Genomic DNA, 23,877 nt, shown 5'->3' on the forward strand with positions numbered 1-23,877 from the left:
TGGGTAATTTTACTCCCAGATGGCACAGTAGCAGAAACTTCAGTGATTATTTAAATTTTCAGACATGATAACAGGCCCAGTCAGAATTTAACAGTAATTAGTGTTCTGTGTTTTTCTAAATATCACTAGAAAGCTATTTTTCACAGATTAAGAGAAGCTGAACAGTAATATCACATGGTATCATATTAACTTTGTTTCATCTGGAGATCAAAATATTTTATTTGTCATATCAATAGGATAATTACAGTAGGTTTTCCATTTTTTTCCACTTGCAGTCATATTTATAAATATTTGCAGCTATTGCTCCAGGGCAGTGAAAAGCTAAGTGAAAATATTTTAAAGCAACTTTTTAAAAAAAAAAAAAATCTTTGCAGCAGACTTCTTTCAGTTTTCGAACCTATGACCTCCCGGGGTCTGTTTCCCATACAATGACGCAAGTTAGCACTGAACTAACATGGTACAATACATAATTAAACTAAGTTCTTACCATCGAACTACAATGTGTCCAGATGTGTTCGGTCTGATTTTCACAGCAGAAAGGCATTTCTTTTGTTTTCTTTTCCTTTATTTGTGATTCCAAGTGTAATAGTGAAAAAGATTGAACCAAACATATAGAGGTTACAACAAACATGTGAGAAAACAACAAAGAAAAATAATAAGAAAAAAACTAAATAAGAAAAAATAAAATAAAACACTTGTGTGTGGGTGTGTGAATGTGTATGTGTGTTTGTGTGTGTGTGTGTGTGAGACAGAATAGATAGAATGGTTTTGCATGTATGATGAGAACACATAAACACTCACCATCAGCTTGTATACGCTCATCATTATAACATAAAGAAGAAAGAAAAAAGGGAAAAAGAAGGAGCTTGTGTATGTGGTGTGTGTGTGTATGTCTGTTGATTGGATTGTGGATGAGGATTGGGTTGGGTTTTTTAAATGTTTTTTTGTTTTGTATTTTTTTCTTCCTCCTTTTTCAGGAGGGGTATTGCTCAACCTGGTTGGTTGATTGTGGTGGGGGGTGGTGTCATGTCCATGAAGAGACGTTAAGTTATGTTTAGTTTTGTGTGTCTCGTGACTTTTCGTTTTATTTTGAAAACCTAACTCTCCTCTCGTTTCAGGTAACTTCCTCCTTCCCTTGTGTGTTTCCCACTGGTCTGATTGTCTGCCCCGCCCTGATTGTTTCCACCTGTTTCCCATTACCTTGTGTGTGTATATAGTCTGCGTTTCCCTTTGTCCTGTGCCAGTTCGTCTTGTCGCCGGAGAACCACGCCACCCATGTTATCCCATGCCAGGTTTTGAATTTGATGTTACGTTTTGCCATAGTCTTGCTGTACATTATTTTGATACTTTGTCTTTACCTGTATCCTGAATTTTTTGTTGGTTTTCCTCGAAAGAGTGATTTTTATTTGGGTACTTTGAATATATATTCCTCTGTTAGAGTGATTTTCCTTTGCTACTTTGTTATTAAAATATTGTTGATTGGTACTTTATCTTGGAGTCGTGCATTTGGGTTCAAGTCTTAGTTCAGTTGTGACAGGTGGGAGTTTTGGTGGGTAACCCTGAGATCCAGGGGAAGAGGGTCATCCTAACAACACCCCTGCTGTTATTTATGATGGGACCCACGCAACACCAGCCCCCAATCCCCATGTAGTACCTATCCCCGAGTACCTCTAGGGCAGCCCCTGTGAACACATGAGAACAGGGCCAGCACCACCGCTGATCCACAAAGTTAGAAACAGAGGATTGTTGGATGAGAGATTGAGAATTGAATACTTTTGTGTTGATTGACTGTGTGTGTGTGCGTGTGTGAGTGTAACGGCTATATAAAAGCTACTAATAGAGATGGAGAAAAGAGAAAAGTAGTTATGCCTAAAAATGACAGTTGTGATGATATTGTCATGGGTTGCCATGATGGACAATTCATGTTTTCAGCTTTTGTGTTATGTGTATTAGTTTGGTCAGTTAGTCTGCTCATGTCCCCTGTGTTACCAGTCCAAGTTCCTTGTGTTACCTTGTGCTTCTGGTTTCTGTTTGAAGTCCCCTGTGTTTCCTTGTGCTTCAGCTTCCTGTTTAACTCCCCAGTGTTACTTTGTGCTTTAGCTTGCTGTTCTTGTTCCTTGTGTTACCTCGTGCTTTTGGTTCCTGTTCATGTCCCCTGTGTTTATCTGTTGAAGTTCCCTGTGTTTCCCCATGCTTCTGCTTCCTGTTTGGTTAGTTCACCAGTTTTTGTAGGTTCTTCTGTTTATTAAACATTTTTCACTGTCTCCCTTGTCTTGGCTGCATTTAGGTCCAACCTTACTTAATATCGTGACAGTACGAACCGACCAAAAAATGGACCCAGCAGCCTACGCCAGCTTCGTAGCCAGCTTTTTTGAGGTTGCCTTACAGCAAGCCTAAATCTTCCCAGCCAGCACTCCCATCGGTTGTCAGACCCCCCCACCTTGGCTGACCCACGTCAGATTTGAATCTGGAGGACCCTGAGCCGTCTCCTTTTTGGGGAACCCGGCTAGCCTTTCCTGGGAGGTATCTAGGGGTCAGAGCCCCTGGCAAGAAATGCAGGTCATGGAGATGCTGGTTCCCAAAGCAGCCTCAGCTGCAGGACCAGCCCTGGGTCTCCAGGTTCCAGCCCAAGCCACAGTCCCAGGTTGCCATGATGGACAATTTATGTTTTCAACTTTTGTGTTATGTGTATTAGTTTGGTCAGTTTGTCTGTTTATGTCCCCTGTGTTGCCGATTCAAATTCCTTGTGTTACCTTGTGCTTCTGGTTCCTGTTTGAAGTCCCCTGTGTTACCTGTTGAAGTTCCCTGTGTTTACTCTTGCTTCTGCTTCCTGTTCGGTTTGTTCACCAGTTTTTGTATGTTCTTCTGTTTATTAAACATTTTTCACTGCCTCCTTTGTGTTGGCTGCATTTGGGTCCAGCCTTACTTTATATCGTTACAGATATTACATGTCTGTAAATACTGTATGTCATTTTTAACACTATTCATACCATATTCACTAATGAATTCCTGGCCTACCTGATTATCAAAGTACCTGAGTGGCTCAGTGGACTAGACAGGTGCACATGATCAATTACTCTTGATCACACAGGCACATGTTCAATACCCAGCAGTGGTGCATTTTTTTTCATCTTTTTCATAATGTCAAGGAAAGCTCTCAATGAGTAAAAATTGATACATAAAAGTGCCTTAAAGATTTCTATGTTGTCTGAGAATAATAATAATACTACTAATAATACTAATAATAATAAACTTTATAATTGTACTAATAATAAATGTCATTTATATAGCACTTTTCAAAACACCAGTTTCAAAGTGCTTCACAATTAAAAAATAAAAATGAGAACACAATCTTCTTCAAAGGCCTAGAAATACAAACATATACACATACAGGAAATATTAAAAGCTGTCCTTTCTCATGAGATGCAGAAGATGACCATCTGCAGGCCTAGAAGTTATAATGTGAACAGGGAATTACATCTAAAGTACCCTTATAACTACATTTTACATCATATATGTTTGTACAGCAAGATTAGTGAATTTTCAGTTCACTTACATGGTGGCTACCTTCCTGCGACTGTATCTTTCGTTATTTATGATTGTTACCCGCCCCCCCTTGTGTTTTTATCCCCTCTCTCCTCAGGTGCTCCTCATCCCCACTGAGTGTGGCCCTGCCCACTGCAGCCTATTTAAGGGAGTTTGGAGCAGAGTGATCTCTCTCTAGCACATCAAGCAGCTCTTTGATTTCCTGGTTTCTTTTGAGGTTTGAGGTTGGAGGTTTGGTAGTCACGTTTTTGGTTTTTGCTTGTAAGTCTAGTGGTTATTTTATGTTGGGTTAGTTTAAGGGGGGAATGTTCTGGGTACTACAGTCCATTGCGTGGCTGGCCCAGACTTCCCCCATTCTTTTGTTCCTTTTGGCCAACCTCCAAAGTCTTTGTGGTTTTGGTTAATATTTGTTTTTCTGTTGAAAAATAAACAACACTTTTGTTCATTGAATGTTGCATTCATGTTGCTGCACACAGGTTCAAGCAATATGTCTTGGTGTGGCCGTAACATTTGGGGGCTCGTCAAACATTGTTTTGGTGATGTAGTTTTACTACTTTTGAGCGGTGTGTTTTGGGCTATTGTTAATCGAGTTTGTGGTGGTGTGCTGCCTGTTACGGGTGGTATATTAGGTGGTGTGTCCTCTTATGCTGACTGTGTGTGACTTTGTTTCCCGTAGCACTTTGTTTGCGCAGTGGCTTTGTTTGTTCTCGGTTAATCTGTGCTTGTTGCTTGGAATTTGTAGCACTTCGGTTGTGCAGTAGGCCCTGTTGTTTTTGTTTACAATAACACTAGTTACACAAGGAATTGTTGGCGGGCATTTGGATGTATAGTGAAATGCTTGCATGTTATATTGGGCAACATTGTAACACTTTGGTTGCTGCATTTTTTGTGGGTGCTGTTCCAAGTTGTAGTTAGGTAAGTTTTGCTGTTTTAGTGTTGGGAGTTGCTCTGTTAATGTCGGATTCTGTGTTGCTGTTTTTCTGGTGCGCTATGATGGATTTTGACCTGGAAGGCTTTTTATCTCGTCTAACTTGTGATAAGTTGGAGGCATGCACTAAGGACAATCTTAAGGTCATTGCAGAGAGGTTTGTCATTCCCATTAGTAAACAAGACAAGAAACAGGTGAATCATCCTATCAGGTGAAGCTGAAAGAGCTTGAGTTGGAGTTGCATAAGTGAGATCTGAGGGAGAAGGAAATTGATTGCAATATTGAGTTGAGGAAGACTGAGGAAGGTTAATGTGTTGCATTTGACAGAATTGGAACTTGGTGCAATGTCTCCTCAGGCTCTGCAGCCTTCACGTGAGCAATGGTTTTGATGTGAGTAGAAGTATTCAACTCATTCCAGTCTTCCGGAATGAGATATTTATCCACATATTAGGCGTGTCGCTCAGGAGGTTTACGCAGTGTTGTCCCCAGAGAGTAGTTCAGATTATGGGAAGGTTAAAGCTGGTATTTTGAACAATATGAGCTGGTGCCGAAGGCTTATGGCCAGAAGTTTCGTAAGTCCAAAAAATTTGAGTCTCATACATATTTTAATTTTAAGAGACGTGTTGCCAGTGGTTGCAAAGTCTGCTGCAGATTCCGGGGTCTTAGTGCGTGGTTTTGGTACGCGATACTTAGGTGCACCTTTGCATACGATTTGAGTTAGATTTGGTCACAGGTCAAGTGGTTGTGGGTGTTCGCCCATGTTTCTCAATTAGAGGAGTGGACTTTATTTTGGGGAATGGTTTGGCTGGGGGTAAGTTGTTTGTGAAGCCTGAGGCTATGGCTGTCCCTGTGGTATCCGAGTGTTCCAAAAAGCTGGCCCACACATATCCTGAGGTCTTTTCTGCCTGTGCTGTCACCCATGCCACATCGAAACGTCAAGCTGTGAGTGAGGATGTTGACTTGTCTGACAGTTTTCTTGCCACTGGGGAGTTAGACTTGTTTACCATTAAAGCTCCATCTGATAACCTGGTATACATTAGCAGCCCTACTCATTCAAAGATTGCAAGCATATTTGGGCCAATGTAATTTAATATTTGTAAGTGTTTGTGTATATGTTGTATAGTTTTATTTTGGAACTTCAGGGAATGGAGATGAACTTGTTTTTCTTTTTCTCTCAGAGACCTCAGCTTCAATCCTTCATTTTACCTGCTACTGCTTTTAAAGGAAATGAAAGAAGCACATGGGATTGTGTACCTGCTGACTTATGTCGTCCTCCCACTAATGAATTCATGTTGCACAGAACTGTGCCAGGTTTATGCCAAAACCTGTGATCATTTGTCACATGTAGTCAGGATAATAAATCATGTTGAAATCATGGAGTAATGTACAGAGAGCTAAGGTCACAGATGAAGCTACAAACAGCCTGTGGTTCTCACCTGGCATAGAGGTGGACATGGTCCTGATCTGGATGCTGGGGCTGATGGGACCCCCCCCCTTACTGGTGAAGGCTTGGACTCTGATGTCGTAGGTTATGTCAGGCTGTAAACCTTGGATGGTCATCTGTGTTCCTGTGGTATGGTTTGTGTTGTTGTGCTGGCTATTGATATCCCGATACACCACCATGTACTTCACAATCTTTCCATTCCTCTCAGCCAGAAGAGGGGGGTCCCAGGCCAGCTGGGTGGAGGTGGCAGTCAGGCCTACCACACTCAGATTCTGGGGGTAGCTGCTGGGAATATCTTCAGGGATGCTGATCTCCTTCATATATTCCTCCCCATTGCCTGCTCGGTTTTTGGCACACAGTTTGAAGATGTAGGTCCCTCCTCTGTGGAGGCCTGTAACTGTGAAATGATCATCTATCTTTCTGAAGTCTTTGATAGTGAAAGCTTCCTCCTCTGCTCTCTTGTATTGCAGCTGGTACCCAACATGCTCCCCCACCATCTCCTTAGGTGGCTGCCACTGGATAAGGGCAGTGTTCCCTATGGTGGTGCTGATCATCATAGTGGGCTTACCAGGCACTGGAAGACAGGAAATACTTTCACAGTCACATGTCTAAATAACTTGTTCAATACCAAATTCATGAAAAAATAACAGCATTTTTTCTTTCCAATTATAGTTCTTTCTCAGTTGGGTGGAGAAAATGGGAATAGTTTTTACAGGATCTCATAATTACAAGGTCATAATCCTGGCTACCTGCATTGTATCGTCAAAGCAATTGTTGTAATTGTAATATCATTAAAAATAGGTCAGGTAATGCATGAGCAGCCACTTTCTAAAGTTAAAACTGAAAGTGAATATATCCATAATGTCATAAAAATCCCTTATCGCACAAGAAAATTGTTTGTGAACAATTGGGGAAAGTATGGTAAGTCAATGTTAAACTTGCACTTTGGTCTGTACCCTGTAGTGTATGTTTAGAACAGACACTTTGAACTATAAGTTTAACATTCCCATTTCTTTCCTCCTCAAAATAGTTTGTAAAAAAAGTAAGTCTGCCACTCAGACTAGTTTCAGATTACATCCCTTTTTAATTAGAAACATATAAAATATTAACCATTTGTGTGAAATTTTGTCATAATTGCTGTGTGTAGTCATGAGTGTTTAGGTCACTGTGACATCATGGTGTTTCTGAGATATCGTGTCCACAAGGATGGGACGGACAGACAACCTTAAAACAATATGCCTCTGCTTCTGACTGTTGTTGGAGCTGAGAAATAAAAGTTTTGAGCAAAACTCCTCAGAGTCAGACCAGTCCACCTCCTCAGCTGGGTGGGCGGAGGGGTCAGAGTGGAGGGAACCCTCATTGTCAGACGGCCCTTCCGCCAGGAGGTTCACGTCAGTGGGAACACCCCTCGGTGGTGTGGCGGTGCTGGAGGGCTGGTCAGGGTGATCGCAGTGGAGAACCACACCTTCTGGCCGACTTGGCAGGCAGGAGCAGGAGAGTGTAGCTGGTTGGCCAAGGCAGTGTAGCGACTCAGAGAACACGCAGTGCGTGTCAGGTCCCAGGTTCAACGACAGCAGGGGATGAAGGCTTGGACGGACGGGCAGGAACCTTCCCTCTCCAAGGCTCGGAAGAGCGTGGGCTGGTAGCCGTAGGCACATAGGAAGGGCAATAGGCCTGTGGCGGAGCTGGTCAAGGAGTTTTGGGCGTACTTCACCGTAAGGAACTGCTGCAACCAGGAGGACAGATTCTGGAAGAACTTGCAGTGAAGGGCCGTCTCCATCTCTTGGTTTTTCTGCTACGTCTGCCCATTGGACTGGGGATGGAACCTGGAGGAGAGACTGGCAGTGGCTCCCATCATGCTGCAGAACTCCCTCCAAAAGACAGAGGAGAACTGGGGCCCCCGGTCAGACACCACATCAACAGGAAGACCATGCAGTTGGGAGACGTGGAACAGGACCAGCTAGGCAGTCTCTTTGGCTGATAGCAACTTGGGCAGGGGCACGAAGTGGGCCATCCAAGGAGATGTGGTACCATGTACGATGTTGGAGGCTGAAGGAGTCCCACTGGGGCCTGATGGGAGGCTTTATGCTGGTTGCAGGTAGAGCAGACCTTGACAAAGTTGTGAGTGTCCTCCTTCAGGGCGGGTCACCAGAAGCGTTGGAGGAAGATGTCTTGAAACCTGGATGGCAGGAGAGTTTGGAGGTGTGGGCCCATTGCAGCACCTCCGACAGCTTGCGGGACGTACAGACGGTTTGGTGGGCAGGCGCTGGGACCAGGTTGATCCTCGGTGGTGACCCTCACTCTCTCCTCTATGTCCCAGGTCAGGGTGGCGATGACACAGGGAGAAGGAAGGATGCAGAATCCTCTCCCTTCTGGAACTGGGCGTCAGGCTTGGCATTGCAGGACCCCGGATGGTAGGAGAGGGTGAGGTGGAACCGGGTGAAGAATAGAGACCGGCCTGGCAGGAGTTCAGTCTCTTGGCTGTTTGGATGTAATCCAGGTTCTTGTGGTTCTTTTGTTATGGTTTTGGAATACACTGACAAACAATGTTGTCCTGCTATTAGGGATGTCAGATGTCACAAAATTTTTGAGCTGGACTTTCAATTCTCTTGAAGCAAGAAAGGTGGCTGCAGTGTCCTTTTTTGCTTATGAATTTACCACAGTCATTTTAAGAGTCAAAATGTGTTATTCTTTCAGAGCTAACCACAAAGTTGGTGTTGGCAAAAAATCTACATGCAACACATACCTGCCCCTGTGGTGGTGACCATCTTGGCCTTGCTGCGAGCTCCATCACCTTTGGTAGTATATGCAGCCACAGTCAAAGAGTAGGTAGTCTCTGGGAGCAGACCTGTTATAATGGCCTCCTTCAGGGTGAGACCGAGAAGAAGAAAGAGGGAAGGAGAGAGAAAACAATAGACGGAGACACAGGGAGAAATGGAGACAGAGGTGAAGGAAAAAGGAGAAGATAGTGAAAAAAGGGCAACAACATTCAGGTTAAGACCATAGAATGTATATAAAAATAGAGACATCCACTCCAGGTCTGGAAAATGAAGCTAATGCGGAAGTTGCTTAAACCTGCATTCTATCTAATGACCATCAGGGGGTGCCTCCACCGGTTGCAAAAAGAAGTCAGATTGTATATTGTATTGTAGTGCACCTCCACCTATTTTGAGGCCAGGTTCCAGATAGAAGTGCATATTGTGGTAAGAAATGAAACAATAACCAGACGTCATATACCTTATCCGCTGTCCTTGTGGCCTGACTTATGAGTAAAACTTCCCGAGCGTTACACACTAGGATCAGGGTTGTGAAGCCTGTCAGGGGAGTCAATCATGAAAAAAGGCTTTCGCAGCATGAGACATTTTGGATTTATTTCCTCAATACCATGTCCCCTAATGGTTTAAATGAGGAATTTGATATTAAACCTTTTTTTTATAACATTCTCTATTCTGCGCACTAATAACCACTTGTTTCCCAGCGCCCTGAAACTTTTTGTATCTCTATAATACTTTTTGTATTTCTATGTTATATGTGCTTATGGCATTTTTAACTTTTTGTCATACCTAAACTTTATGTCATTGTTATTTCAGTCAATGTGATCATTACATGATAGAAGTTTTTCAAGTAATTATCTCCTCAATACCATCTCCCCTAATGTTTTCAATAAAGTATTTGATATTCAATGTCTTTTTTTGTATAATATCCTTTATTCTGTTTCCTTAAGCCCTAACAATTAATTGCTTCCCAGTGCCCTAACATTTATAATTTTATTCACAATTACATTGCATTGTTATTGGAGTCTGACCGCAATCAGGACTGTTGTGGGGAGACGCATGCAATGAAAGATGGAGGCCATCTTGGACAATACCAACCATCCTCTCCACAACATTCTGGCAGGACAGAGAAGCAGCTATAGATGCAGCAAACGCCTCATCTCACTGCGCTGCAGAACAGAGAGGTTCAGGAGATCCTTTGTTCCCACTGCCATCAGGCGATACAACATCTCAGCCAAAGGAAGTTCAGTGACAGTCCACAACTCCATTAATCCTCAGTTATCTTTGCTTCAACTTGTTCTGTGTCTGGCGCAGCCTCTGCCATGCAGTTTGCTCTGTGAGTGTGTGTTTGTGTGTGTGTGCACTGTATACCTGCAGCCTCTCCCGGAGAGCAGACAGAGGACAGAGAAGCAGTGAAAAGAGTGAAAATTGGAAATTTGGTTTTTGGACCTCTCTGACTTGTATAGAAAAACTCTGTGTTGAATTTCAGCAAGAAATTATAGAGAAGCAAGTTGCAAGGTTTTACAGCACTAATTGATCTGATACCACAATGATTCAGAGGCACAGGCATATTCTGCTCCACAACTTTGTATACTAACCACAAATAAAAGAAAAGGGCTTGCTCCCTCAGCTTCTTAGAGGAAGTAAAGAAAAGCCATTATCATAAACAGTGTAAGGTGTTAACAGGGAGGTGAAAAGCAGATCCATTCCCTGGCCAAAGTATATGCTCTAAATCAAGAAATATCTTTTATATAAATCATTAGGGAGACAAAAAGTGACCTCAGTGTTGAGTAACCATCATTCTTTCATATAGTAACTAGTGCATTATTGTGCTCTATGCATTCATGTCAGTGTATTTGTACATTCCTCTAAACCAATAATGACTGGCCACACCGCTTGCCTATCATAGTTCCTTATTCGTTTATTATTATATTACTATTCGAAGGAGACTGCTCTGTCCTCACAAAGGGTTATCTTCATGGATCTATTCTCAGCTATACAGAAAGCTAAACACTTTCCCTATTAAGGTCCAAGGAACAAGCAGTTGTTGTGTTTGGCTGTTTAATTAGAATTTTGTGTGAAACTATAATCCAAATTCAAGAATATACTATTGTAAATACAAAACAAAACCATATTCTTATACAATAATATAACATAAAATCTACTCTCTGATTCTACTATACTAAGCAGGAAACAACAATGCACATAAATCAATACTAATAATCAAACGTTACTTACAGATGATGCCATGTCTAACTGTGAAGGAGAGCATTGTGTTAGAGTACAGCCAGCACCAACATGTGGCTCTACCAGATACTAAAAGAAAGTGAAACTAATTTTAATCACTAGGGTCAACAAATGAACTACCCAGAACAACCACTAGGGGGTGGCAAAGCAAACCAGACCTGGTTCCATCACACTCCCCACCTGGCATATTTAAGATGTCAAACTTAAGAGTTCACCTAAACATGTCACACCTTCTACCAAGTCACTTGGCTTAGTCCTTAGAAACAGTTTTGGTAAGCTGTCCTTGATAATTTTCCCCTTGACCTTTCTGACTATTCCATCATCATCAGGAAAGGGTCTTATGATCAGTCCTGTGGGCCAGTCATGTCTCTTGACTTGGTTGTCTTTCAGAAGGCCAAATTCAGCAGATTTAGTCTCTCTGTTCTCCATTTCCATTGACCCTGAAGGCTGCTGTGGTACTCTTTTCCACCTTTCCCAGAATGTGTTGGCTAAACTTTGAACTTGACACCACTGTCGTGTGAAGAGGTCACTATCATCAAAGTTGCCACCAGTTCCTTCTGGCAACTTATTGTGTTAGGAGCATAGCTTTCTCTGTTAGGAGCATAGGAGAGGTGATGATTAGAGGCTCCTCTGGATCAGTAAATACTGAAGTCAGCAGTCTGTAGTTGACTATAGCAGTGGCCACCTCAGCCATAAAGGTTGTCAGTTTCACAGGGCCAAGATTGAGGAACATTGTGTTCAGGATCTGATGTGTGACTCCAGATGCATCTGGGAGAGGATGTGTGAAGAGTGAGGTGGGTTGAACAACCAAATGCATTCCTGATTGGAAAAGTAGATAGGATAGATAGGTAGGATCACTTCCTTTTTTTTGATAACCTGTGGAGATGATTTGGAGTTCTTGACAGGCTCCTATAAAATTAGTTCCACAATCCGACCCCAGTTGTTTAACAGGTCCTCTAATTGCGAAGAAGCATCTCAAAGCATTGATGAAACTGGAAAAATCCATCCATTCAATAACCTCAATGTGTATGGCATGCATGCTCATGCATGTGAATATGATCGCCCAATGCTTGCTGTTGGCCAGGTGTCCACACGTCCGTCTTGAGACAACACACCATAGTCCAAACACATTTAATCCTACAAAGGTGAATGGAGGATCTTTGGTCAGGCGATCACTAGGTAGGTCAGCCAACCTCTGGATGATGATGTCAGGCTAGGGAGTCAACTTTGTCTTGCCAAACAGGAATCCAACTTCACTAAGTCCAGCGGTGTCCGTGACCCTCAGATAGCCAACAGCAGCAATAGCTTTTGTTGATGCATCGCAAAAGATGCAGACCTCTTTTCTCTGAGCTGCAGAGAGAGGGATTGAAGTGTAGACTCTTGGTATCTTCAACTCCTTAAGATCTTGAAGAGAGGTGCCCCACCTCTGCCACTGCTCGAACTTATCCTGAGGGAGTGGTGCATCCCATTCACAAGTGTCAGTTGTCAATTCTCTCAAAATGGAGCGACCTCTGAGACTGACAGCAGCAGTGAACCATAGTGGCTCAAATAGGGTGTTGATAGTAGATAGCACACCGCATAGTGTAAAAGACTTTTCAGTGGCAGGAACTTGGATGGTCAGTGTATCTGTATCAGTATCAGGTTCCATCTGAGGCCTGGGCTGTGCTGCATAGTAGGAGCATGCTGACCCATATCCAGATCTTGTAGGTTGGTAGCCAGGTCTTCAACCGGGAAAGCTCTCATAACTTTAATGCTGTTAGATGCAATCTTATACAATCTGAGATTGGATTGAGCCAGCTTCCTCTGCACTGGGGAACAATTTCAGCCCATCATCAACATAGAAATGTTGCTCTTCAAAGCTTCTCGCTTTAGGCCCAAATTCCTCTTCACCCTCCATTGCAGTCCTCTTCATCCGGTAAATGGCCACAGCAGTGAGGAGGAGTTACTGAACACATGAGCTCTCATGCAATACTTGCTTCTTAGTATGGGCCTCTCACTGGAGCTGACAGAAAGGCTATGGTTATTTAGATAGTCAAGCTTTTCTTTTTTATGCCCTTGTGGCATGTACTCTCACCAGCTGGCTTTTGGGTTGCCCCAGATATTATTTACAAGTGTGTGAGCAGAGAGGTATCTCAAAATGCACAATACATCAAACCTTGAGGTGGATGAACTACAACAACAGAAGACCATGTCAGGTGCCACTTCCTGTCACCAAGAACAAAAACACAAGGCTATAGTGGACACAGGCTCACCAACACTGAACAGTTGAAGCCTTGAAAAACGTAGCCTGGTCTGATGGATCTGGACAGATGGTAGGGTCAGAATTTTTTATTTTTTTTTAAAGATAGTGTTTTGGGAAGTTTTGCCTTTATTACAATAGCTGTAGTGAGAGAGAGAGAGAACGAGAGAGAGAGAGAGAGAGAGAGAACGAGAGAGAGAGAAAGAGAGAGAGATAGGAAAGTCAGACTGGAGCCAATCCCAGCTGACATTGGGTAACTTTATGTGATCACAAAGACAGACAATGAAGACATTGTCTCATGCTTCTGCCAGTGCTGTGCTATGGGCTGTTTGTTTTTCAGCAAACAGAGATGACCCACAGAGGTTGCCATGTCTCTTCAGAACCAAAAATCTGCCTCAGGGAGATCTTAAAACCCATGGATTTGCTAGAAGAAAAGCAATAGGAGTCAAGTCTAAAGCAAGCAGTGGTGGCATTAAAAAGCCAAGAAAGAAAGCCAAGTGAAACAACTGATGGATTTTTACACACAGCTCAGCTCAGTATTCACAGCCCAGCAAAATACTGCTTTTTGGTCTTTTCTTTGGTGATACCTCACTGAAACTCAGGAACTTTTGAAGGTCATCAGTCAAGCTGAAGGCTGGTGTCCATTGCCCTGACAAAGACATATGGGCTGTAAACATGGCTCAACACAACAGGTTACAACTGAGATCAGAGCCTCCTTCTGAAATAACTCATCAGCACACAAGAGAGTCAAGTCATTCATCACAGAGAATGTTTAATGTCAATACAAAAAGCCACAAAGTTTAACCCAGAAACTTTCTGCTGTTTCTCCACAATGTTAAGGGGCAAATATGGTCTGTCAGAGAACTGCATGTCAGATGGTCAGCCTTGGAAACACAAAACAAATGTTTAAAGTTCTTATCATCAAGTTGTGTTAACATTTAAGTAAACCCTTTACATATGCATTATATGCATTAAGGGGTGGTGATCTGGCCAAAAAATCATATGATAATCGTTTTAGGTAGAATCGCAATTCACAATCTGAATCTGCATCCCATTTCTGCTCTGATTTTATTCTGAAAGTCCTGACTGGAAGCTGTGATTTGTATCTTTCAGATGTTATCGGGTCATCGCTATTCTTCACCCTCAATGCTGTCTTCTGTTTATAAATTGTGTCATAACCAATCAGACTTTTTTCTTAGTTCATATGGATTATTCGTTTGGACAGCGCTGTTATTTATTTATAAAATAGGTGCAGCTGATATATGTAAAGTATTTTAATTTTAAAGTTTAGTCTCTGCCCTGGCTCATCATAATCTAATAAGAAACAATCCACCTGGACTGAGAGTAAAAGAAAGAAAAAAGGCATAATAACTGATACAAAGTCCAACTTATCCACAGGTAGCCAGCTCAATTAGTGGATGAGATGCATCAGAGTGAGAGGGGTGTGTGTATATATGTGTGTGGTGCAGAGAACTTGGGATCACTTCAAAGACTGTGTGTCAACTCTCATCACCATCGCTTAGGCCAAAGGGAGAAACTTAACTTGGATGAGACTTAAAAACAGTTCCTTAAAGAAGGGCGTGCAATGGTGTGTGTGGGTGTGTGTCTGTGTGTCTGTGTGTGTGTTAAGATAGAGAAGTTGTAGATTGGTTGTGAGATATGGGGCCCTTATCAGGCCTCCAGCCTTGCACAGATAAGACAGGAAAGCTGCTTATAAGGGAAATCAGTTTAACTTCTCCTGGAGACACCAGCTGAGAGGAAAGGAGCTGAACACCACTTAAGTGAGTGATGTTAAGCAACCTTCGACTTTTGCTTCAGTATGCTCACTCTCACTTTTGCTAACTTGCAAATAGTTTTTTCTCCTTTAATCCTGTCTTTGTCTTGGGTCCAAAATTTAAATTTCCTTTCGTTCAAGCAGTCTTTGTTCTTGGATATCCTGTTGCTTTTATCTTTCTTTTGTATGCCACACTTCTTATGGCTGCTCATGTTAACTAGTCCCAGCCTGATTTTTACAAGAATCAAACATAACAAGCCTGACAATCATCACTTGGAAGACAGGTGTGAACTGAGATCTAGAAATAACAGAAAGGAGAAACCCCCAACTAATTCAAATCATGCCACTCAATCATCACGCTTAAATGGTTTTACAGAAACAGTTGTAATGGTGGTAGTATTCTGGTGGTAGTTCTCTGGTTATAATGGTTATATAGAGAACTGCTCCAAATCAATTTTACTCTTAACATTTTGAAGTGTTTGTGGAAGAGAAAGCTTTGTCTCAGTAGTTTGGGTGGAGGATGAAGTCAGATCACAAAATAAATAAGTAATTAAAATAAAATAAAGAAATTAAGTAAAAAACTGAAACTATATGGTCTATTTACTGACATTTATATCAATGTAACTAATATAACATTATGATGATGCTGTCTCTAATAATGGTATTAAGAAATAAATGATTGTATTAATAATGCACTAATAATTCAGTCAGTCAACAATAGGTTTCATTGAGACTTGATATTTTATAATGTTGCATTACCCTGTTAAGTATAAGAGGGCACTGTTCTTATTTTTCATTAGCCCTGATCACACAATCAGACACAGGTGTCTGAATGATAAAAAGTATCACTTCTTGTTACCTCTTGTAACAACTTATTACATTAATGTTCCGAATGCTTTATTCAGACATGACACGACAGTAATGAAGACACAATGCTTGCAAGATATTTGCCACCTAGTCTGTGTGTGAGAGAGAGAACAGCTGTGAGTTAAAAATGTTATGATGAAGAGGAGGAAGACTGTTTTCTTGTAATATATTGCCAGATTATTTTGCTGTTGAAGCTTTAATTAATGTCCATCCTGTGTGAAGATTGCTCATCCCTGCTTCTCATAGTGAATCCATCCATCCATCCATTAGCTATACCATTTATCCTTATAGGGTTGCGGGGAGCTGGAGCCAATTCCAGCTGACATTGGGCAAGGGCGGGATACACCCTGGACAGATCGTCAGTCTATCACAGGTTGACATATAGAGACAAACAATCACTCATACTCACACTTACACCTATGGGCACTTTAGAGTTGCCAATTAACCTCTGGAGTACCCAGAGAGAACCCATGCGGACACTGGGGAGAACATGCACACTCCACACAGAAAAGCCCTAAGCCCCAGGTTTGAACCTTCTTGCTGTGAGGTGACAGTGTTTACCACTTCGCCACTGTTCTGCCCCTACGGTGAGTCCACTGATACATTTTCACAACAGTTTCATCATGTAATGTGAATGTGAATTTTGTTAATTTTCATAACATGCACAAACACAGTGACAAAACTGTCATTTAATTCATATTTGCTCACATTCTGTATGCAAGGGGTTTTTGCTGAATATTATTTTATTCATCCACATAGCTGACATGAATGAAAATTGTTAATTTCGTATTGTGAACAGTGATGGGATATGTCCCGTCTGTGCAACTGCTTCTCTGTAAAGTGCAGTACTAAATTGATGAAGTTGATTGTGATTACTTTATGGCTTTCTGTATTTTGTCCCTGTTGTGCGGTTTTTCATCAATCAACCATAAAAACACTTATTTACCAGAAGTAACTGAAGTTGACATTTGTCAAGTAATAGCATTTCCCAGTTACTCATGGGAACCAAACTCTCCCTTCTTCAGCCCTTAGTTGGTCAGTGTTACATCAAGTTAAAGAAACAAAAATCACCTGCTTAACGTGTCACTGAACTCAAGTGAAACAGTGTGACAATACCTGGGCTTCAGGATGAGAAACATCCATGATGATCGGCTGGCCATGAGGGTCCCCATTCTCTAACCTGGAGTAGACCAGCTGGTAGCCTCTGATCTGGCCATGCTGCTTCACAGACAAGGGAGACTTCCAGGTCACCCTGAGGGCAGTGGAGTTGAGGGCATCCACCTCCACCTTCCTGGGAGGAGCTCCAGGCACTGCAGCACAACACAGCACACAAATTCCACTTAAAGTCTTTAGGGAACGATGAAGGTTTCTTTTTTGTATATTGTTTACAATTTGGTTATAACACAAATCTGCTCACACTACCACAGTAAGCTGCCTGAATTTCATATTTGTAGATACCGCTGAACACAGTTTTTACAAAGGATTTCCTAATGAAATGTTTTGTACTAAATTCCATGAGTCCTTAAGCAGTATCTCTCTGACAGTTGAATTGCTCTGCATTATCAGAAAAATGACTTCTCAGCTTTATTTTGACAGTTTCTTTTAAATTTTTGTCTAGTCTCCAAGAGCATTTTCTATAAAAACCATACAAGTTTCAGTGTCAGGAAGTTTTGGACAGGATTTGAAGGATCTGTCTTCATCTCCAGCATGAACAAAAACAGAGATGTGGTTTGAAATGTCACAATGTGAGTCTTTCTCATCCTGCTCACTGATGCATTCTGTCAGTGTGGATATGTTCACTGACACAACTTCCTTCTATTCATTTCTTTGTGACTTCATGCTGCCAGCGCTGTGTCTTTGAGTGGGATCTGGTTTTGCCCAGTCAATACTGTTCAAGTACAAAAATGACATGATTAACCCTGTTTCTGGATATGGGCTCTGGAAATTCCTACTACATGGTGATGGTTGGTAGTTGTCTTAATTCCTCCCAGGTAATTGTGGCCTTACAGCCCAGACTCATGATACCTTTTTCAGGTAGAATATTATATATTTGTTCAGATCAGTATTTCTTTTTGTATATCGTTAGCTAAGTTTGTTGTTAGCCAGCTAGCAGTTTCATTACCCTTTTTATCTGGCTGGGATAGAGAGCATCCCTTATAAACAGTATGTTGAGGCAGGGAATGGGTATTGGCGTAGCATAAGTTCCGTGTGTGTTCTATTTTTGGTGGTTTTTCATTGTTTTTGTTGTCTGGGGCAAATTATTGTTACTGTTTGTATAATGTGTCCTGCGCTCCTACATGTCATGGGGAGGTACGCAGGGGGGGGCTGGAGAGTTTGCGGTCTAGGTCATGCATGCAAAGAGCTATTTGATGTATTGTCACATCTTAAATCTTTGTTGGCAGATCTCATGTTTCTTCAAAAAACTCACATCAGACCATCTGAGAGATCTTGATATTTGATCAGATATTTCAATTCACATTTTCTAGTAAAGCCTGAGGGGTGGCAATTACTGAGTGACTTGAATGGTCAATTTCTCATAGTCACTAGGTACCCTAATTCAGTTCATGTTCGTGCTGCTAAATATTTATGGCCTGAACACTGATGATGCAGCCTTCTTCCACAAGACCTTTGACTTGTTACCTGACCTCTCTAGCACAAACCTGATTGTTGCAGCGGACCACAATGTAATTCTTGAAAAGTATCTTGACAGATCATCAGAGAAAACGTGTAGCTCAACTAATGCATCTGTGGTGCTGAATAATATAATTTCTTCCACCAACTAAGTTGATATATGGAGGTTAAAACACCCTACAGATCGAGAATATTCCTTTTTCTCCAAAATGCATAAGACATACTCCTGTATTGACAATTTTTTACTGGACTTGAAACTCATATCCAATGTCTAATGTGAAATTTCATAACATTTTGATCTCAGATCACCCCCCGACCTCAATTACTCTTGACTTGAACAAACCCTGGCAAGGCTTTAAATGGAGACTACGCCCTTCTTTAGGTTGTGGCTTTTAGCTTTACCGGCATGAAGCTGGTAAAATTGGAAAATGTATATCCTGTCACGTATTCTGGTGCTATTGCTTGTAACATGCATCTTGTTACATATACTTGTACTGTAAGTGTTCATTTGAAGGAAAACCACTGTGATGTGAACTTATAAACTTTATGGGACTGTTTTTACTTTGTCTTTCTTTCCTAAAGTGTCCTTCTGTTCAGACACCTGCTGAATGATTGACCCCTTTGCAAAGTCTTTTAATAAAACTCATAAAAGACAACTTGGTCTCAACCAACTTTATTGAATTTCCACCACAAACTTGGCACCCCAGATGGGACATCTTGAGTGATTCCTTTCTGTCTCTAGATCCACAGGAAAACTGCATGCAGTGGGACTCAGTGAGTCTGCCATCACTACCTCTGCCTAAAAGTCCTTTGGAGATGAAGAACTGCTGGTCCGAGGCAGACTGGATCTTCGCTGATTTCCCCTTTTGACAAAGAATCCTGCTCCTGGATTGGTGAGACCGTTTTGCTTATACAAATAAATAATCAGTTGCAAAAAAAAAGGTTTTCTGTTCTGTGGAATGTGAGTTTGCCTACAGAGAAAATTCTACAAAAATTTACCAGGTAAATATTGTATGACTGACAAGTTACTTGAACTAAGGACATCAGATAATCATAAGATATTTCATCAGGTGAAATATAAAGAGAAAGTGATTTATAAACTGAGCGGTCAATGTTAGGAAAAAATGGGAAACTCAGCATCAAGACAGAGGATCCCCCTTTGATTACATTTGATCAAAATAGCACAAATTTAAAATTCATGAAAGAAAGATATGGTGATAGTAGCTTGGCCCAACTGTCAGAATGGATAAATAACCATGGTTTTCCCTATAAGGGAACTTTTACTGGGCAACAACTAACACAATTAGGAGCATTTGGAGGAGGAGAAGCAGAAAGAGATTAAAGAAAAACGGGAGAAATTCAGATAAAGGGAAAAGGTGGTTTGAACCATTCCAGGGTGACTGGAGGCTAGATGAGTCAAAAAGTAGGGAGAGACACCAGCAGGCAGAGATGGATGCCGATGGTGGGGGTCTCCAGGTGGTGTTTAGACCGTGGACAGAGAGGGAGATGAGGGACGCCGTCCTTCACTTGCCAAACATTACAAAGGGAGGAGACAGATTTGTTGCTATTTCACCCAAGCACCGGAGAAATACGCAGACTCTTCTGTGTTAGATTCAGTCTCATGATATGGGCCAAGATCAAAAGAAATTTCCCTATCAACAATGACATATGACCTGAACAAGCTGAATAACAGACATATAGAGAGGTTGTGGATGCTCTGTGTGACAGGATCCAACAGGCCTATCCTTACCATCTCGACCTGAGAAAACAGAAACATCAAACAAGACAGGGTGGGCTTGAAAGGGCAGGCAAGAAAACAATGTGATACTGCTCTGCTCCACAGACAAAGGAACTCACTTCCTCACAGTTCCTCACTGTTCACACCTGGGGACGACCCTCCCCCAGGGACCTCACTGACCAGTCAGTGTTGGTTGTGTGTGACATGTGACCCCCCAGGGTGTCACCAAACAAAATCAGATCTCCTTCTCTCTCTCCCCTCTCTCTTCTCTTCTCAGCTTGCTCAGGAGAGCAGCTCCTGCTCTCCCCTCAGCCCAGGTCAGCCCTCCTACCTGAACCAGCTTTCTCGCCGGCCTGCCTCCAGCAGCCTGCAAACATTCCTCTCCTCAACAGCAGCGACCTGCTTAGGATTAACTAAGAGTGAACCAAGTTTTCTTCAGAATCAGCAGCTACAGCACAAGCACTCTCACCTGGAAAAGGCTGGGAGCACTGTGAGAACAGGAGCCCCACAAGGAACATTTCTGGCTCCGATCCCCTTCACGCTCTGCACATCAGACTCCTACAACTCTGCTAACTGCCACCTGCACAAGTTCTCTGATGACTCTGCAATTATAGGCCTCATCACTGATGAGGATGACAGGGAATACAGAGAACTGACCCAGGACTTTGTTGATTGGTTCCACCTGGAAAAAGCTGGGAGCCACCTAAACTCTGCAGGGGCACTCCTGAGGACCTTTTATGACTCTGTGGTGGCATCATCCATCTTCTACGGAGTGGTCTGTTGAGGCAGCAGCATCTCCACTGCTGACAGGAAGAGACTGAGAAGGTTGATCAGAAAGGGGGAATGGGGGCTAAGCTATCATCCTTGTTGGAAAACATCTCCCACCCCATGCAGGACACTCTGGCAGCACTGAGCAGCTCCTTCAGCAACAGGCTGCTGCACACGTGGTGTGTGAAGGAGAGATATTGGTCTTTCCTTCCTGCTGCTGTCAGACTGTACAACAAACACTGCACACAGTAGACCATACACACACATACCAAAGATCAACAAATCACCATGAGCAATAATTCACCATGTGCAATAATTTCACTCACCAGCTGTACAATATCACTTATTTGCTGCTATTGTCTTTGTTTTATTTATTGTCTTATTTTATTATTGTCTAAATTTATTGTCTAATTGTATAATTGTCTAATTTATTGACTTATTGTCACATAGTATCAGCAATCTTCCAGAATCAAACTTCAAACATTGGAGGAAAAATTTTAGTCAACTTCTCTGAGCAACAAAGTATAGTGTATCAGTATAGTGTGTAAGAAGAACAAAAGACCCATGTACCAGAAGTCAGTCTGCTGCCATGTATTAAAATAATCTCTAGCCATTCAAGAAATATTACAACATTGTGCTGACAAGTAGGTCAGACATAGGTTTTTTCCCAACAACTTCTTGATGTTTAGTGCTACTGTAACCACTTAGATAGTTGCCTCATTACAGAGATGCCCAATGTACACTTCACCACTTTCATCTTGGACAACTCTATCAAAACACAAAAACGTCTGTAATGGATGATTCTGCAAAGCCATGAATTACATTCACTGACACATTTTTATTTATTTATTTATGCCCAATACCAATATTCTTTACAATTCTCGCTTTCTACAATATCTGTATGACAACTACAACATGGCTAAGGTTAGAGAAAGATTCTGGTTATGGATTTTAAAAATCTGAACCTCCTACAAGCTCAATCACCACCCTGATCTCCACACCCTTACTATCTGTCTCAATATATGAAGGGCATACTGTATCTTGAATTGGCACCATTGGATGTAAACTCTGATCCTGCATAGTTAAACTGGGCTGATTTGACCATGTGGTGGTTTAGCAGTTGTCCCAGTCTGACCTACTTGTTAGCACACTGTTGCAGTTTTCTGACTGAAAGAAGGGGGGAAAGAAGAGGCTTAAATGTTTTCCTAAATTTTTCAACAAGGACATAAATCTTTCCAAAAAACACCCCAAGGAGGGCTGATGGCAAATTTCTTTCATACATAAACACTACATAAGCATTTTATCTGAGAGAGTGGAGTGATCTGAGTGAACGAGAAGGTGACATGAGTGACTACTAATGATGGCGAACATAAACATAGATGTTCGCTTGCTATCTTGGATTCTATGGTGGATTTGACCTACATCTCAAAAGTAAGACTCTTAACAATGTGGGATCATTTGCATTTTAGCTCTGGCTGTGGACTAGCACTGTGTCCTGTCTTCCAGATGGATTTCACTAAAAGTAACACTAATATGGCATGTGTGATGCTTAATGTAGGCTCTGTAAAGCTTACATAGTCCATGCTGGTTTTAAACTTGTAGGGTCATCCTGATGGACAGCATGAAGCTAGATTGTGTGTATGTGGGTGCTGGGAATTCTCTGCAGCAGCTGTCAAATGCTGCTGTGACCACTAATTGTCTCTTCTGCATCTCTCTCAGTATGTCCAGTATGTGTGCCTGCCTGCAGTCTCTTTCTCCTGCCTCCCTCAGATTAAAGAAATCCACAACCTGAACAACCAGAACATGCTGGTGATTCATTTGCATTCATTCAGATCTTTAAACACCACACACTCTAAAGCTTGGAGGAAATACTAAGTATAGAAGCAGCCTGTCAAAGACAAGATCAGGTTTGAATACTTTGTCCTTGAGCGTATACAAAAAAGATATGTGACAAGGTAACTGTTCAACTGTTGTTAACTGATTTAGCAAGGGAACCATTCACCAGGCCTGATTGTGCTTCAATTTTTAAATTAAATCACATTGAAGTCGAGGAAGTACTGTAAGCAGCAATTTTTGTCCAAAAAAAGCTGATATTTTATTGTAATAAAAGATGCTGTGCAAAGGAGGGCTATGTGGTATAGTATATCCTATCCTATGTGGTATATTATATAGTGTGTAAGTAAGGGGAGTACAAAATAAATAAAGAGAGAGAAAGGGGAGGAAACAGGAAAAGAGAGAAACAAATCAGTATAAAAGACAATATATAAAATGTATAAAAGAAAAACTGATAAAGTTTCTATAATATATAAAGTAAAAGTGAGATGTGATGGTTGGTGTAAAAGCAGAGGCAAAGAGAAAAATACTGCTAAAAGAATTGGAAAAATTGTTGAATATCAATGTTAATAAAGACTTTGCTTCAGTAAAGTTTATAAAAAATGAATTACTTATGAGACAGCAGCTTGAGAGCTGAGCCATTAGCTACTATAGGTACCATGAACAAAATGAGAATGAAGTGATTCTCGGTCACTGATGTGAGATGGAGGGTGGATTCATGGGCAGAGCAATGTGCTACACACTCTGGACAATGGACAGATGCTGGAGAAATCCAGCCAGCGAAGAGAGCTCAAAGTCAAATGGGGTGCAGAGAGATTGAAAGAAACAAAAAGAGTGTGGATTAAAATTCAGTAGATGTGCAGAAATAAAGTGTAGTGAGAGACGCTGTGGGAGAGAAAGGGACAGCAGGTGGAAAGGGTTAGCGCTTTGAAGTGAGGAAGGAAACAGTGCTCAAAGAGCTATTTAGATTTATCTCTCTCAGGGTTTAACTCATGAAACAGCGCTGTCTGGGAATAAAAAAAAACAAAAAAAAAAAACAAGACGTGTTTGGATCCAAGTTAAGTTTCTAATACAAACAAAACCAGGAG

General features: G+C 41.6%; 1 protein-coding gene across 2 annotated transcripts in view; it reads right to left on the bottom strand.

Moving 5' to 3' along the window:
• The window catches only part of LOC111231854 (receptor-type tyrosine-protein phosphatase F-like), a 114,333-nt gene that overhangs the window by 2,845 nt on the left and 87,611 nt on the right, over nucleotides 1–23,877 (bottom strand). For both annotated transcript variants that reach the window (XM_022759111.1, XM_022759109.1), the window contains exons 9-11: nucleotides 16,936–17,129; nucleotides 8,665–8,782; nucleotides 5,911–6,492 (exon numbers count right to left, since the gene is read on the bottom strand). In XM_022759111.1, coding sequence (XP_022614832.1) covers nucleotides 5,911–6,492; nucleotides 8,665–8,782; nucleotides 16,936–17,129 — 894 coding nt within the window. The remainder of the gene's footprint in view (nucleotides 1–5,910; nucleotides 6,493–8,664; nucleotides 8,783–16,935; nucleotides 17,130–23,877) is intronic.

This window comes from Seriola dumerili, unplaced genomic scaffold, assembly GCF_002260705.1.
Source record: "Seriola dumerili isolate Sdu_G_001 unplaced genomic scaffold, Sdu_1.0 BDQW01000319.1, whole genome shotgun sequence".
NCBI classification, from domain to species: Eukaryota; Metazoa; Chordata; class Actinopteri; order Carangiformes; family Carangidae; genus Seriola; species Seriola dumerili.